The 17305-nt window shown below is 35.6% G+C and overlaps 2 protein-coding genes across 3 annotated transcripts in view; one reads left to right on the forward strand and one right to left on the reverse strand.

Moving 5' to 3' along the window:
• Positions 1 to 17305, reverse strand: part of LOC132136345 (uncharacterized) — a 207072-nt gene that overhangs the window by 110775 nt on the left and 78992 nt on the right. The window lies entirely within an intron of this gene.
• LOC132136282 (double C2-like domain-containing protein beta) overlaps positions 1 to 17305 on the forward strand; it is a 279102-nt gene that overhangs the window by 2446 nt on the left and 259351 nt on the right. For both annotated transcript variants that reach the window (XM_059547231.1, XM_059547232.1), the window contains exons 2-5: positions 2820 to 2910; positions 3072 to 3215; positions 4336 to 4465; positions 12154 to 12240. In XM_059547231.1, the coding sequence (XP_059403214.1) occupies positions 2834 to 2910; positions 3072 to 3215; positions 4336 to 4465; positions 12154 to 12240 (438 nt within the window). In that variant the 5' untranslated portion in view covers positions 2820 to 2833. The remainder of the gene's footprint in view (positions 1 to 2819; positions 2911 to 3071; positions 3216 to 4335; positions 4466 to 12153; positions 12241 to 17305) is intronic.

Below are 17305 nucleotides of genomic sequence, written 5' to 3' on the forward strand. Positions count from 1 at the left end.
AACGCCACTTTATCTGTTCTATTGTAAGGTAAACACTCTTTCTTTTCTGCCTATGCCTGTTTGCTAACTGCTTTTAAGTAGATTACACTTGAATGGATGCCAGAATGTTGACGTCTTAAAAAGGGACCTTGCCTGGAGTAAGAGACCTGTAGTTAATGTAATAAAGACGGTGCCTGTCTTTTTTCTGTGTCATTTAGAGGGAGCCAAAGGGCATGGGGGTTTTCTTTGAGGGAATGTATTAGTGGTTTGTCATTTTTGTATCCCAGGTTAAAACAGTAGTTAGATGAGTAAATATTTTCTCTGAATTAATTCCCTACTGGTTATCAGTCAGGGTTTTCTAGATATAGTCACTGGTTTCAGTGGTTTGAGAGGAAATGCTATACTGTAAAGTCTGCTAGTGTAACTAAGTAGTTTGCTGGATCATTTGTCATCTGTGCAGCAGAGCCAAATAAAGTGCAGGAGTTCTTATGGAAATGTAAATAGACTCTGCCTCGCTTAGCTGCAAATGTGTAGATCGTGTCTGTGTTACAGAGAGAGTGACATAGAAGTGAGCAAGTGCTTTAATTGACTTAAACTTGTGCACAAAACAGTATTTGTGTTTGATTTATATAAATACAGAAAGTTTTTCATGCATTGAAAGTCATGAATGTTTCAACATTTAATATCTTAGCAGCATCTGTTTGTTTTACCACAACATGAATACATTTTTTAAAGGGGTGGATGATTGATTTCACTTTTTTGACATTAGGTAAGGACTAAATGACGACGGGTTGTTGAATTATTAGAAAAATAATGCACACCTGACGTTTCGCTTCATGGACGCATCACCATCTCGAGTGTGCATTATTTTTCTAATAATTCAATGGCCTGTCTTAAATTATTCCACTTATACTACAGTTACCACACCTCAAGACATCGATCAGATGATATATTTAAAGGGATTTTTTTTTTTACTTCACTATTGTAAGATTATTTCTTCCTTATCTCATCCAATGCCTCTTTTGCTAGTAACAAAACGTCGTTTTAAAGCTGGTAATGGAGGTTTGAGCCGTTGATAGCATTCTAATGCAGTTATTAAGTTATAAGAAAAAGAGAGAGAGAGACAGACACACAGAGAAAGAAAGAGAGAGAGAGAGCTTGTGTGAATCAGGCTACCTCTGTGGATCTCTAAACAATGCTGTTATTACCTCGCTTGTGAGAAATGTCATGTGTAGCCTTTAAGTTGCTACACTATATCGGCTAACTGATAAAATCATCAGGGCAGCACTAACAACACCTTTTTGTGCAAACTGCGTGACCATTATTACAGTTTACTATGCGAAGTGATATGGAACTGTAATGCAGTCAGGAGAGCTGCCTGGAACTACGTTCACCATGTTTCCCTGAAAATAATTGCACACCTCAGAACATTCGTCAGCCAATCAGATTCAAGCATTCAGTGGCCCCGTAGTATAATGTGTAATGTTGCTGTTTGAGCATAAACATTATCTGCAAAGTTGCAGCGCTGAAAGTTCAGTGCAAACGGAGATATCGTCTTTTAAAATTCTGGCAGTTTAATGCCTACAAAAATGTCTGGTAAAGGACTACAACAAGCTTCTTCCCAGGTCCATTGCATCACGAACCCAGATAAACCTCACCCCTGGGAACACGCAACAACGGGGGCGAGGAACTAGGGGTGAATGTAAAAATCTGTTCATATGTGAATCGCGATTTCTGTCTTCTAACGATTCACAAATTTCAAAACCAATGTTCTTAAAACTGTAGTTTATGTGTACTGTTCAAATATATTATTTGATAAACATATTTTTGGGATTGTTTCTGTTACACAACCCCTTTCATTAGGAAAAATAACATGTTTTTTTTAAAAACGAAGCATGAACACATGTTAGACTGCACCCCATAAACACAATCAAGCTTAAGATAAAAAAAACGTGAACCACCCCTTTAAAATGACATGATGTCCCCATCTTTACTACTACTGCTATTATAATTATAATAATTATATATAATATGCATTTATAAATATGTAAATACACACAATAACAATAATAATAATAAATATTATATAATTTGAAAATACGATTTATATATATTAATTCAATAATACTTTCACAAATAGGTTTTTGTAATTTAGTTTCTTACTCTAAGAATAGTGAGGTTTCCCAAATATCTATTTACATTTACATGTATTTAAATAAGCATTTATTATTATTATTATTATTGATATATACATTTTTAATGAATGCGACTCTCCATGTATGTGTGTATATATAATAATCACCTCAGAAGTCATTCAAAATTAATACCTATTATAGTGTGTGTGTATACATGTCGTGTATGTGTACTGTACTGATAAACATATTATTTTTGGGATTGTTTCTGTTACACAACCCCTTTCATTTAACTTGGATGTAACTTATCAATTATTAATAAAATATGATCCATGCAGTACCAGAACATAGGATACAGTCTAAAGAAAATGTATTCTGTTCATCATTAAGTGTTATGTTTGGACTGCACAATATCTCTTCGTGTTTGGTCTCTGAAACTGTCATTTGGCAGGTGTTGTGAGATGAATAATCCAGTAATCAGTTGAGCCGCGTCCTTCCACTTTTACATAATTGAATGTAAAGTCTATCACAACCAACAGCTAACACCTGTCAAAGCCAGTGAGTGGCTGTGACATTGAAGGTGAATGCTTATTATATATTTATATTAGCGCTCAGAAACAATTACATTCTGAAGGCTGTTATAGTTTTTTCATACTTTACCTGACTATTCTCATAATGATTTAGAATTATCATTCTGATCTTTTACAGCTCCATAGTGAAATATGACAGACACAATATTTGGCAGTGAGAATGAGCACTGGGTCTGTCCCAATGACAGACAACTAGCGCTTAGAGCAAAGTAAGTTTTTGTCCATTTGTTTAAATCTGTTGCACAAACTGCATTTCAGCATGCCATTTTTCAAATCACTTAATATAATGAGTGTGTTGTATAAGACAGTCATAGTGATTAATTTCTGATGAATGATTTTTCTCTTGTCTGTGTGTCTGTATTCCACTCAGGTTATGTACAGGCTGGTCCATCCACACATTTCAATCTGAGAGACAAAGAAAAACTCAGACACTTGAGAAAAGAGAGCTGGATCTGATCATGAGTGTTATCCACCGCGCTGAGCAGCTCGAGATCATTGAGCAGCACCGGATTGGGTGAGACTTTATCAGCCTTTTTGCTGTTAAATGTAGCACATTTATGCTTTTTCATTGTCACCCAGTGTCCAGTGAAATAAACACTTCAAATCTGATGTTTGAGGTTATAAACAAGATTTCTACTTGATGTTTTAAAAAGTGTTTAAAATGCCACATGAAAAAATGTGTGTGTCTTAGTGGCCCTACACACACACACACACACACACACACACACACACACACACATATACATATATATATATATATATATATATATATATATATAATATATATAACACCACTTTTTAAATTTTGTTTAAATTAAATTTTGAAATATTATTACAATTTAAAAAGTTTTAAATGTTAATATATTTTATAATGTAATTTATTCCAGTGATGGCAAAGCTGAATTTTCAGCAGCCATTACTCCAGTCTTATGTTATATGATCCATCAGAAATTATTATTATGTGTTATATGATCCATCAGAAATTATTCTAATATGCTGATTTAAAGCTCATTAAATAATTCTTATCAACTTCAACCAATTTTGTGGTTGTACTGCTTAATGTATTATATGGAAATAGGATACTTTTTTTCAGGATTGGTTTGTAGGAAATTCAAAAGAGCAGCATTTATTGAATCTTTGAACATGAATTGATCATTTAAATTTACTTGAATGCATATTTGCTGAATAAAAGGATGCATTAATTCATACTTACTGGATGAAAGTGTTTATAAATAAAATGGGTAATAGGAGTTAACCGTTATTGTTACCTGAGCTTTGGTTAGATCACTTTATTGCCAAATAATTAGATAAAATAAGGTAATTTATACATATAAAACACATTACAGCATACAGCATCTCTGTTCTTAATGAAGCCTAAAAATAAAGGTGTGTGTGTGTGTACATGTTTTTGTGACATATCAGGAAACAACTCTGTATAATGACATGGGTATGACCGGTACCAAATGTAAAATGTAAAAATGCACTAAGTTTCCTGTGAGGGTAAGGGTTAAGTGTAGGGTTGGTGTAGGGCCATAGAATATACAGTTTGTATAGTATAAAAACCATTATGCCTATGGGATGTCCCTACTTTTCACAAAAACAAACGTGTGTGTGTGTCTGTGTGTGTTTTTCAGGCGTCTAGTGGAGCGTCTGGAGAACATGAGGAGATCTGCTGTGGGAAACGGCCTGTCACAGTGTTTGCTGTGTGGAGAGGTGTTTGGACTGCTGAGCTCTTCGTCTGTCCTCTGTTTGGGCTGCTGCATGGTACAAGCTGGTCTAAATCTTCTTAACATGATGTTCTCTACCCTTCACATTCACTTACTGCTTTTTACAAGTATGCTTATTCATTTCCATTTAGTAACAATATGTCGGCTCATGCAGTATTTCTAAGACACCACATAGTGGCAGCAAAGATCTGTACATTTAAGGACAGTCCAAAAGTCATATAAGCATTCTTTGCATACTGAAAATATGCATACTGTGCACAATACATATGTATATACTGCAGTAAAAAACTTCTGTAGAGAATCACTTGCATGTTCCCTCTGAAACTTCATATGGGTTTTTGGAATGGTGGATTTAGATTTATGATAGATTGAACTATGATCTGTAGTTCACATTAGGGCAGACTGGGGCAAGATAAGCCATGTTATCTTAACATTATTTTGCTTAGTCATATAGGTTTTCCCTTTTAATACCTTAAAATTAAGTAATTGCAACTTTTGTGCCAGTGTTATCTCACTTATTCTTTTAAAAAGTAACACTCCTTAAGATTTCTGTGCATTTCAAATTGGAACCTGCAGAAAAGCATGTAATGGCCATGACCATCTAAAAATATAAAAACAAATATGATTAATACTAATACTACATTGGGTAGATTTAAGGAGTCAAACAATGGTGCATTGTTTCTTCCAAAAAAAAATTCTAAAGTACGACTCATCTTGCCCCAAGGCTAATGTCAGTGCTCGAATTGAGGGGGGGCTGGGGGGATCCGGGACCCCCCATAAGGTATTAGGGACCCCCCATAAGAAGTAAAAAAGTGAAGTGACATTCAGCCAAGTATGGTGACCCATACTCAGAATTTGTGCTCTGCATTTAACCCATCCGAAATGCACACACACACAGAGCAGTGAACACACACACACTGTGAGCACACACCCGGAGCAGTGGGCAGCCATTTATGCTGCGGCGCCCGGGGAGCAGTTGGGGGTTCGATGCCTTGCTCAAGGGCACCTAAGTCGTGGTATTGAAGGTGGAGAGAGAACTGTACATGCACTCCCCCCACCCACAATTCCTGCCGGCCCGGGACTCGAACTCACAACCTTTCGATTGGGAGTCCGACTCTCTAACCATTAGGCCACGACTTCCCGCGAATAGAATTCGCGGGAAAATAGAATTAGGGGGGTCCCTCGGATATTTTTATTTTAGTAAAAATAATAATGACAAATCAAAATAAATGCATGCAAAGGATACAGTAAATATCGTGAATTGATTATTTACAATAATTTATTTTAAGTGTGTTTATAGGCTAGTTGTCATGTCTCTTTAAAATGTAAACGGCCCGCCTAAAGAGCGCTGTGCGCGCGCATGACATCGTCGACAGGACTGTTTGTTTGGCGCCGCTCCGGTGAAGCTAATTTTAGCTTTTAAAATATGGAGAAAAATAAACCTCCACTCGCAGTCGGGAAGAGAAAGCTTCTTACTGACTTTTTTGAGGGGTAATTGTCTCTCGCTATATATCTTTCTACTTTATATCTAACAGTTATCCACTCCATGTCGGGGCTTTTATATTCCTAGCATATATTGGAAACATTTAGGCTTACGTTACTATTTTTTTTCATAATTAACAGTCCTGGTTCTACAGGAGTGCTAGTGCTAGAGATCTCGATGAAGATGGATAACAGATTTTTAATAATTATAAAGGGAGCGCTCGTTGTGCGCTTTCTATGCTTTCTAATATCCATTCAGAATTTGTATTTATTTGTATATGACTTGTTTTTCATGCTGCTAGGACCAAAGGCTGTATAAACACGGCAAAGTTTTGGGAATTACATACGCATTTATGCGGGATTCACTCTTGAAATAGCAATGATTTATTTTGATTGCCATAGTATTGTTTGTTTATGAATAAAGCAGCCTTTTTCACTGAAATGGTTGAATAGTCTGCTGACTCACTCACTTATGACAGTGCTTTATCGCCACCTACTGGACGTAACTATTTAAAAATCGTATGTGCTGAAATAGTTGAAAAATCCCAACCAATACACAGGCTGACAGCATGTTTTGCCACAATTTATAATAAACAAGTTTCATGCATTTAATCAAGTCTTTTGGAACAAACATTGTCACATCAATCATCCAGTTGTTTTTAGGGTAAATACTACATTGGTAAATAAAGCTAGAATCATTCTGTTGGATGTACACTATTCAAAAGTTCAAGAGTCTCTTCTGTTCACTAAGCCTGCATTGATTTGATCCAAAATACAGTAAGAACAGTAATATTATGAAATATTATTACAATGTAAAATAATAATACAATAAAATATAATTTATTTCTGTGATCAAAGCTGAATTTTCACCATCGTTACTCCAAGTGTTCATCACATGATCCTTCAGAAATCCTTCTAATATGATGATTTGATGCTCAACAAACATTTATGATTAATATCAATGTTGAAAACCGTTATTTACAGTATTTAAAAAAAAATTTAGTTTGATGAATAGAAAGTTTATCTGAAATAAAACTTTTGTAGCATTATACACTACCGTTCAAAAGCTTGTGGTTAGAATTTATAAAAAAATGTTGGGAAAGAAATTAATACTTTTATTCAGTACGGTTGCATTTAATTGATCAAAAGTGACAGTAAAGACGTATAATGTAACAGAAGATTCTGTTTCAAATAAATGCTGTTCTTTTGAACTTTCTATTCATCAAAAAATCCTGAAAAATAAAATGACTGACTGCTCTCTTTTCACTGCTTTCAGAGACATTATGAAATAATTATCCCTGTGCCACTGTTGAATCTGACAGTCATACCATCCAGTGAGTCTGGAAGCCATCTGATTATTTTCTACTGTTTTTGAGACATTTCAATGTATTTTGAAGTCACTTGCTTTTACGGGTGTTCAAGTGCCTTATATGTAGTGCCCTGGTATATTTGCCGTAGCTGCCCTTTTGAGTCTGCTGCTTTGTCACCCTCTAAATCCATAATACTCAAGTAAGTAATTTAAAAGAAGATATATATATATATATATATATATATATATATGTATGTATGTATGTATGTATGTTTATGTATGTGAATTCAAGCGTTTTTAATAAATAGTATATATTTATGCATATTATGATCAAATATATTGTATATTTTGTATAAAGTGTATATTGCGAGACTAACCAACCCCCCGCCCAAATAAACTTGGGGACCCCCCATAAGACTTGACTCAATTCGAGCACTGGCTAATGTTCGTTGATTGTTATTGAGTTGTCACATCATAGCTTATAAGAATACCTGATAAATTTTAATGTCTCCTGGTCTCCAACTTTTAAGAGAATAGGTTTGGCTGAACATGTTCAAAAGATTGGGTTCATTAAGATTTATTTATTTATTTGTGTGTTTAGAAAGAAGTTAATACTTTTATTCAGCAATGTTGTATTAAATTGATCAAAAGTGACCGTAAATGTTGTTAATAATATACATTTCAAATAAATTCTGTTATTTTGAACTTTCTTTTCATCAGATACTTTCTTGAGCAGCAAATCAGCATAGAAGAATGATTTCTGAAGGTTCATGTGACACTAAAGGCTGGAGTAATGATGCTGAAAAAGTAAACTTTGACATTAAAACAATAAATTCAATTTGTAAATATTTTCCATTTTTTTAAACGATATTTAAAATCATAATACTATTTCACAATATTAAAATTTAAATTAGTTTTTGCTCAAATAAAAGCAGCTTTGGTGAGAATAAAAGACTTAATTCAAAAATCTTTCCGACCCCATGCTGTTCAAGTTCAAGTCTGCTTTATTGTCAATTATTCCACATGTACAGAACATACATACAGAGAATCGAAATTGCGTTACTCTCAGACCCCCGGTGCACACAGATAACATTAACATTAAAGCCTAAAAATCTAGATCAAAATATAAAATGTAGATACAACTATACAATAAGGGAATGTTAAAAAATACATATTATAAAATTAAAAATAAAGTTAAATAAAGCAGCGCAAGGCAAAAGGCAGATCGAGTGCAAATCGAAGTGAACAACAGTGCAAATAAAAGATTATTTAGTGCAAAAACAAAAGCTTATTAAGTCTGGTTAAAGTGGCAAAGGGCTAAAGAGCAGTTATTTTATTTAACTGACTGATGAGGTAGTGGAATAACGTCAGTTCCATGCTGAATGAGGTAGTGAGCAGACCAGTGCTGCACAAAGTGACTGGTGCATGTCATCGTATATTAGTTGGGGGGAGGGATCTGGGGGGGGGGGGTTCATAGTTCAGTGGTGCCTGGGGCAGAAGAGGGGAGGGGGGGGCAAGTTCGGGAGTGAGTTCAGCTTCCTGACAGCCTGGTGGATGAAGCTGTCCTTCAGTCTGCTGGTCCTGGCCAGGAGACTCCGCAGTCTCCTCCCTGATGGCAGCAGGCTGAAGAAGCTGTGGAATGGGTGGGTGGGATCACCTGTGATGCAGAGGGCTTTGCGGGTGAGACGGGTTTCATAAATGTCCTGGAGGGAGGGGAGAGAGACACCAATGATCTTCTCAGCTGCTCACTATGCGTTGCAGAGTCTTTCGAATTTTTGAATGGTAGTGAACAACATAAACAGTATAACATTGCACACAATCAATCCTTAAAAATGAATACTGATGTTTGAGCTATGACAGTGTGTAATTTCTGTTTTGGGATAATAAATTAAAATATTTTCAAATAATGTGCCTCAGACCTTATTCTAACCAGAATACAACACTGCTATTCCAAAAAAAAACTTTCAGTGGAAAACCCAACATCATTGGCCTACAATTTTATTAGTAGTATGGTAGTATGCTCAAATATACGTCTCAACTATAATATGTTTCCTAAAGTAGCACGCCACTACAAATATTGATTTAGCTTTGACTTGTTCTCAGTGTGACCACAAGGGGGAAGTGTGTAACTGAAACACTGCTGTAGTGTTCTGATCTTGCACATTGTGGCGTAAGACAGATACTTTCCACTGAACTTCGGATTACAGTTAGTAGTTTATTTGGAGACAGACACACACAGTGACTTGACATAGGACTAAGAAGTGCTAAAGAATGAATGCAGTCCTTAACAGCAGGTCTGTGCCAGTGAGGACAGAGCATCTGTTCTAGAAACCCCGAGCTTACATCACTCCTGCTCTCTCATGAACTGTGATCATTCTCAACAGCTGCTGTTTCTAGACATGCAGGGCAAGTTAATGAATTGATCATTATTATTATTATTATTATTATTATTGGATTGGTAATGCTTCTGTGTTCAGTCAATATATGACTATCTGTGTTATAGACTGTGTTGATCATAAAATTATGGAATCTGATAATTGGTTATTGGTGACATGATCAGATTTACAGAGAAAATGTTTGGTATCAGGGCTGGAAATCTCTTTCTTAAGTCTTTGGAGTGGTTTTTAGCAAGTTACTAGTCTGGTTTTGATGGTTGATATGCTGTTGAAGGGCTGATTATCAGAAGTTTTATTAAATAACAACTTGAAAAGTATCATTCGACTAAGAGGTACAAATCTATGAGTTACATGCCAAAATGAAGTTTTAAACCCATGACTCAAAGGGCCCTATTTTAACCATAGACAGTAAAAGAAATGGACACAGCGACCCCATTGGAACTCAATTGAGACAAGTGAAGCCCATTTTTAGCGATTTTTAGCACTTCTGTTTCTGACGCACAGACTCAAACTAAGCTTGATGACGTCAGCAACCTGTCTGACAGATGTAAATCTTCTAGTAGCTGTGCGTGCAAACTGCCATCGTTAATCTTGCAGAGACGGCGAGCTTGAGCGGGTTAAATGATAGGGAAATGGTCTGTGCACCGGGCACATGGTCTAAATGGGTTGTCCCTATTTTCTTAATGAGAAATGGGTGTTTTTTGGGCGTAACGTGCAATAAACCAATCAGAGTCTCATCTCCTATCCCATTTAAAAGCCAGTTGCGCTCGCACCATGGCAAATGGGAGCAAATGCATTTGCTATTTAAACAACGCGGCGCAGGACGGGACAGTGAGAACTGTGTCAGGTGAAACTAGCAAAAACACTTGTGCCCGGTGTATGATAGGTCCCTCATGGTAGTTTTTGTTGGTAACATTTTAGTTTAGGGAACAATTCTCACTATTAACTATGACTTTTGGCTCCATAAACTCCTAATTTACTGCTTATTAATAGTTAGTATGGTAGTTGTTAAGTTCAGTTATGGGGTTGGAGTAAGGGGTCTAAAATATGGTCATGCAGAATAAGGAATTAATATGTGTTTTATATTTACTAAACAACAGCCAGTATGTAACTAGTTAATAATGAGAATTGGTTACCTAAATTAAAGTGTTACCATTTAGTTGTGCATGCTCATTTTCTTTTTTACTTTAAATAAACATTAGATGACAGGAAAGGTCATATTAAAAGTAAATCTTAAAAAAATATAATTAATAATATAAACACATTTAAACAAACACATAATAAGAATCTCAATGATTTTCATTTTTTTAATACTTCACATTTCTAATGTAGTGATGTCTAAATTAATTTGCGACATTTTAAAATTATTACTTTTAGTTTTTAGTGCCTTCGTTTAACAAAATTGGTTTAACAAAAGGGTAGCTGTTGCTCAGATCAGTTTTATTTATTTCATAAACACTCTCTGTTTTTACCATTGTTTAGAAAAATAAATAATATATAAAAATAAATAAAGTCCTGTTCTAACCTCGTGCCATTGGTTTAGGTTGACAGAAGGGCACCTCCAAGCTTTCTGATTGGCTAAGACATGCATGCCGCAATCAGATTAATTTTTTTTCCAGCCCGGAGCTGTCAGAGAGTGAAGTGTGATTTCTCAAGACACACATTTTAGTGATATCTGTCAAGCAGCAGGGACATTTTATGTGTGGTATTTAACCGCTTACAGCAGCTTTAAAGGTGGCTCTCACTCACTGAGGAATCTTTAGAAGTATTTAACGGAAATTGAAGAGATTTCTTTGTGCCCTCTCGCTCATATTCTCCCTGTTCTTCTCTCACTCACTCCATCTCAAAGCAATTAAAGTATATGAAAGGTCTGCTAAAACTAAATTACTGGCACTTTAGTCTAGTGTTTGTCTTCTATTACATAAAGCCTGATTTAAGGTTCTTTCTCTTTTCTTATTACAACAGTGTATCGCAGCTCTCACCTTCAAATTGAGTCTTAAAAACCAAGCCGTCAGAGTCCACACTAATATCTCCCGCTGTAATTTAATTTATTTACATGTGGAGTGGAGATGTTTCTGCTTCAACATATAAAAAATGGCATTGCCAGTTATCTTGCAGGTAAACTTATCAAATCAAACGTAATAAAAAAAAAAAAAAAACATATATATATATCAATTAAATTAAATTTATGCATTTAGCAGACGCTTTTATCCAAAGCGACTTGCAGTGCTTTCAGGCTATCAATTTTTACCTATCATGTGTTCCCGGGGAATCGAACCCCTAACCTTGCTCTACCAATTGAGCTACAGGAACACTAAATAAATATACTATATAAATATATTTTCCCTAAATATTCTAATATAAATACTCTTACCCCATTTGCATTTTTTAGTTAAATAAAATAAAATAAGAGGAAAAAAATATTTGCCAGTATAAGAAAAATAAAACATTTTGCTTGTATCTTAATGCATGTTACAGTAGTTATCAGGTTGTGTGTTTGTTTGACATGTTCTAATGGTATGTGTGTTTGTGTTGCAGAAGGTGTGCACTAAGTGTGGAATCGAGACTGCAGGCAGTCAAAAAAGGGCTCAGTGGCTTTGCAAGATCTGCAGTGAACAGAAAGAGGTACAGTACCATGCATGATTTAACTTCAAACTAAACAACCCCATTTGTGCTTTTAAATTACTTTTTGTTCAGATGTGAGAGCTCGGGGTGGAATACTAATAGAATAAGAAATCTAGTTCCAGAGGATCTCATTTCTATACTGATAACCAACACTGTCTCGGACACTGCCTGAAGTCTGCCAACATTCTGTTCACTGACCATCTGATGCATATTGCAAACAAAACTGAAAATCGCAAAGTCCAGTCAGACTTCATGGCTGCACTTCAACTTGGGACTCCAGGTGCACAGGTCTTTATCCGTCCTCTAGGAAACAATTTATATATATATATATATATATGTACAAAATTTTCTCTCTTTGATATAATGAGAGGGTATGAGGAAGAACTAATCACTGGAAATGGCAAACTTTGCCAGGTTTGTGACTTCAAATCCATTGACCTATTAATTGTATGGTTTCTTAATCTCCAAGCAAGCAGTTATTTTCCAGAATAATCTGTAGTTGTACCTTTTGCATCAGTTCTGTTTCATTATTGTGCCTTTTCTTATCAGCTTACGTTCCTACATCATGACTACTTTAAACAGCAGAACAAAAGAAGTGAAAATAATGGTTGACAGAGGGTATGAATCAGGCCGTATTGTTTGTGGTCAGACTGATGATGTACTGTTGGGCATTAATACGAAAATCTAATCTCTTTTCAGAAGGCTAGTGCTCTGCCTTCAAGCTTGTGAAGAAATTATATTGCTGCATCTCTGTTGATTGGAGTTTGTGTGTGTGTGTGTGTGTGTGTGTGTGTGTGTGTGTGTATGTAAAGGTTCAGGGTCATCATGAAAGAAGGAGATGAAAGAGGAATCATTTAGCCTTCCAACCTCAGACAGTTCAAAACCACAGGCAGACTGTAATGCAGCCTGAAACATTTAGTATGATCATGTTGAGTATAGTAAAAATCCATAAATGCAAATGGCTGATTCAAGTTCTAATTGTGCTCTAAATATAGAACCACAATTCAATTGTATGACTGTGATCACTGTTGGAGGTTTTAAAGGGGTCATAAATAGTTTTTTTCTTTTAAATTATTTTATACTGTTGTCTGAAGTCCACTTATGACGCTTGCGTGGTTTTTACATCCAAAAAACATATCTATAAGTAATAGGCTATTTTCTACCCTGGTTTTGAGGCTGGCTAGAAAAAAGGTTTTTGGGTTTTGCCGCTTTGAAGACTTTCTGTGTGTCTTTGACAAGCTACGTCCTTCATAGTTGGAGCCTTCTGTGACTTTGGTTAGACACTTGCACATAATCAGGACATATCAAGCGATCTCTAACAAAGCGATAGTGACAAGTAGTACAAATATTTTTTACTCACATAACTGTGCTGCGCCATTCCTGATCCATGGCACACCACTAATCTCAGTCTCTCTGCAAATCCAGTGTCGACATGTGTCTTGTTTACCTAGGAATCTGCGGTGAAATGTAAAAGCTGATTTCTCAATTCATGACCCCTTTAAAAGAAAGTAGCGTGTGATGCTATACTGCAGTTTTCATAAATACTGAATATTCCATGAAGATTTCCCTTTAAAAAAAATTTGCAGTTCATTTTCAGTTCAACACAACTGGAGTTTTTGATGGACTGCTGTGAATAAAATGGACCGCATTTTCAATCCAGAGCTGCAGAAGGTGATAGAGGCTCCATGAGCAAGACTACTGCTACTGGCAAACTGTCTTATCATGGGTTAGGCAGATAATAGAGGCTTGTTGTCAAAATGACTGTTTCTTACTGGATTTGAAGACCGTTTTGACACTTCTGTCACTGCTCGTCCTGTTAGAGTAGTGCTCTAGGTTTGCAATTGAGACATCCTCTACTTTTCTTTCTTTCATTTTTATTTTTTTGAGAGACATGACTTCTTGTTCGTGTCACCTCGGGCCTTGCTTACATTTTCCTACTTTGGTCTTAGAAATGGACTGTACTAGTATTACTAGCAGTGTAAGTACGTGATAGTTGGCAAAAATGGAAATTCTCATTTTAATCACCCTCATGTCTCATGTCATCAAATCTATATGTTAAGGTCTTCTGAAGAATGCTTTAGCTGGTTTTGTCCATACTCCATACAACAGCAAAAGGAACAAAAACAAACATTAGCTATGTTTCGATCCAAAGTTGTGAATTTAACTTCTAGGCAAAATTGGAATATTAAATAAAACATTTAATAATAAATGACTTGCATCTCATGAAGTAAATTAAATTTAATAAGTGTGATCATCATCCCTGAAGAAAGTCATATAGTTTTGGTGCAATATGAGGATGAGTGAATAATTGCTAAGTTTTTGGTGATTTATCCCATTAAAGGGTTCCTATTATGCTTTTTCACTTTTTCAAATTTAGTTAGTCTATTTAGTTATATAAAAAAAATCTGAAATCATTTGACAATGGATAAAAAAATGTATGTGTAAAATAAACATACTTTAGATGACAAAGTAGTTTTCACAAATAAAGAAGTATTTAATAAAAATATAATTAAAAAGGTGAACACTGTAACCAACAGGGCACTCTGTATTCTGGGAAGTTTGTGTGTATTGGGAATCATATTTTTCAAATAACACCAAGGTAACACTCATTTTACATACAGCACACAGAGAAAATGACATGAATATGACAGTGAGCAAATGCATAAAGCACAGTTTTTAAAAGCACAGAGTTTAAAGCATTCAATTAACGTTCACCGACCATCACACAGAGAACACGTGATTATGCTGGATAAAAATGCACACTTCACAAGATCTCACAGCTGGATTCAACTAAGTTTGCAGGGTTTGTGATATTAAATGTTCAGTAGTCAAAGATTTGTTTAAATTATATAAATGCGTATTTGCTTAATGCTGACAGCAAATGAGAAAGTATTATAATGTTTGCCTCTCTATTATTAATAATATAAAAGCAATCGTCATAATACCTTTTGTATACATTCATTCCTTTGTTAAACCGTTATTTCTGATCATTTCTATCCATATTAGACAGAATTGTTAATGACGACAACGAACAACAAGAGGGAGAGTGTGAGCACTGTGTGGGGGGACCTAGTAACATTGACTGGTTCAGTCCCAGAACGAGCTCTGTGTGAACAAAACAAAACCAATGCCGTAAAGGGTGTGTTGTAGTGATGAAGCATATTATCGTAACGAAGCAAAGATCAGGCAGTTCCTCTCTATCCGCGCTGAAGCTGAGCTCGTAAACCAGCTTAAGTGAAAGTTAATGTGCCAAGCGCTTTCCACTCGTAAATTACACGTCATATCCTGATGTCACCTGTCATTACGGGACCTTTACGGGTTGTGTGTGAACACGCACACAGATTCCGGTTATTCACTGGCAGTGTGAAAGGGGCAAAATCTAGTGACCCAGGAACAATTGCAGGGACACATTACCCATGTGTTTTCCGGAATCTCAGTGTGAAAGGGGCTATAGAAACATGAACAAATTGCTCAGAATACCTTAGTGTCCGTGTAGTAATGCCCTTGAATCCAGGTTTGCATTAACATCGTTATTTTTTTACTGCAAATAAGAACAGATTTAGAAAGTTGCTTTCTGTGTTTCATTTGTAAGAAAGCAAACGGATCCAGAACTCCCCATATATGTTTTCATAAGACTTTGAAATGGTCAAGGAAAGATCCATTTAAAGAAATAATGAAATGTGTGTTTGGGGTTTGTGTCTTTTCCAACTGCACAGTCACATAGTCAATAGTTTCATCCAATATAAAGCCTGTAGTCTGTAAACACAAGTTTTTGCAAGCTTCATTTGTTTTTGTTTTTATACTATGACAGTTCATGGTGACTAGAGAGAAATACAATTTTGTCAACCTTACCTTAATTTACTCAACCTTATGTCGTTCCAAACCTGTGTGACCTGTGTCATTTTCTTTTGTAAAACACATTATATTTTGAAAAATGTTTCAAATGCCAATGGGATCCAATGGGGAATTGTCTTTTTGAGTTCCACAAAAAAATAAAGTCATACAAGTTTGAAACTACTTAATGGGGAGTACATGATGACATGCACTTTGTATATGATGATGTGCTTCTCATTCTCATTACCCATGTCACAGAAATAACACATTGCCCTCCAGTGCAGAGCTCAGTGACCCCATCTCCTGTCACAGGCCACTTAAACACACTAACCTTCAGCGCTAATCACAGCACATCACAGCGCAATTAACCACAGATGAGTGTTGTCAGATGTTATCAGTTTTAAATTATTTGAAGATTCTTTGATTAAATAGGAAGTTCTAAAGAACTGAATTTATTTGAAGTAGTTTTATTTTTTGTAACATTGTAAACATTTTCCTGTTAATTTGGATAAATTAAATGCCAAATAAAATTTCTTAAAAACAGATCATTGTGTAAATATAGACTTCTATTAGTTTTTCACACTGTACACTTATGATTAGTTAGTTTTAGACATCTTTTGACATTTGCCTATTAAGAGAAATTGTCTTTCAGCACTTGTCGTGTGCGAAATCTGGGTGTCCTTCTTTATGAGTCATTAAAATTGGACAAACATGTCTCTTCTGCAAGTGGTTACAGTTTTAACCAGCTCTGCTTGCTGTCTAAAGTCAAACATGTTTTAAATGCTACAATGTTGCTTTTATTACTTCATGATTAGATTACTGCAACTCACTATATTATGGTATTTCAAAGTCACAAACTACTCGCCTACAATTGGTCCGAAATGCTGCTGCTAGATTACTTCAAAATAGTTGAACATCCCCATACTGAGGGCCCTTCATTGGCTGATTGTTCAATTTAGAATCGATTTTAAAGTTCTCTTATTGATGTTTAAATCTTTACATAACCAAGCCCTTAGTTATCTCTCAGAACTGCTGCATTTTTATACTCCCACTAGAAGTGTAAGATCCAGTGACCAGAATCTCCTTTTAGTTCCTCAGTCCAGATTAAAACATAGAGGAGATCAAGCTTTTTCTATGGTTGGGCCTCGGTTATGGAACAATCTGCCGCTTGAGATTAGAGTGGCACCTTCCCTATCAATTTTTAAGTCTCTTTTAAAAACAAACTTGTTTG

Source organism: Carassius carassius, chromosome 4, assembly GCF_963082965.1.
Source record: "Carassius carassius chromosome 4, fCarCar2.1, whole genome shotgun sequence".
Taxonomy (NCBI): Eukaryota; Metazoa; Chordata; class Actinopteri; order Cypriniformes; family Cyprinidae; genus Carassius; species Carassius carassius.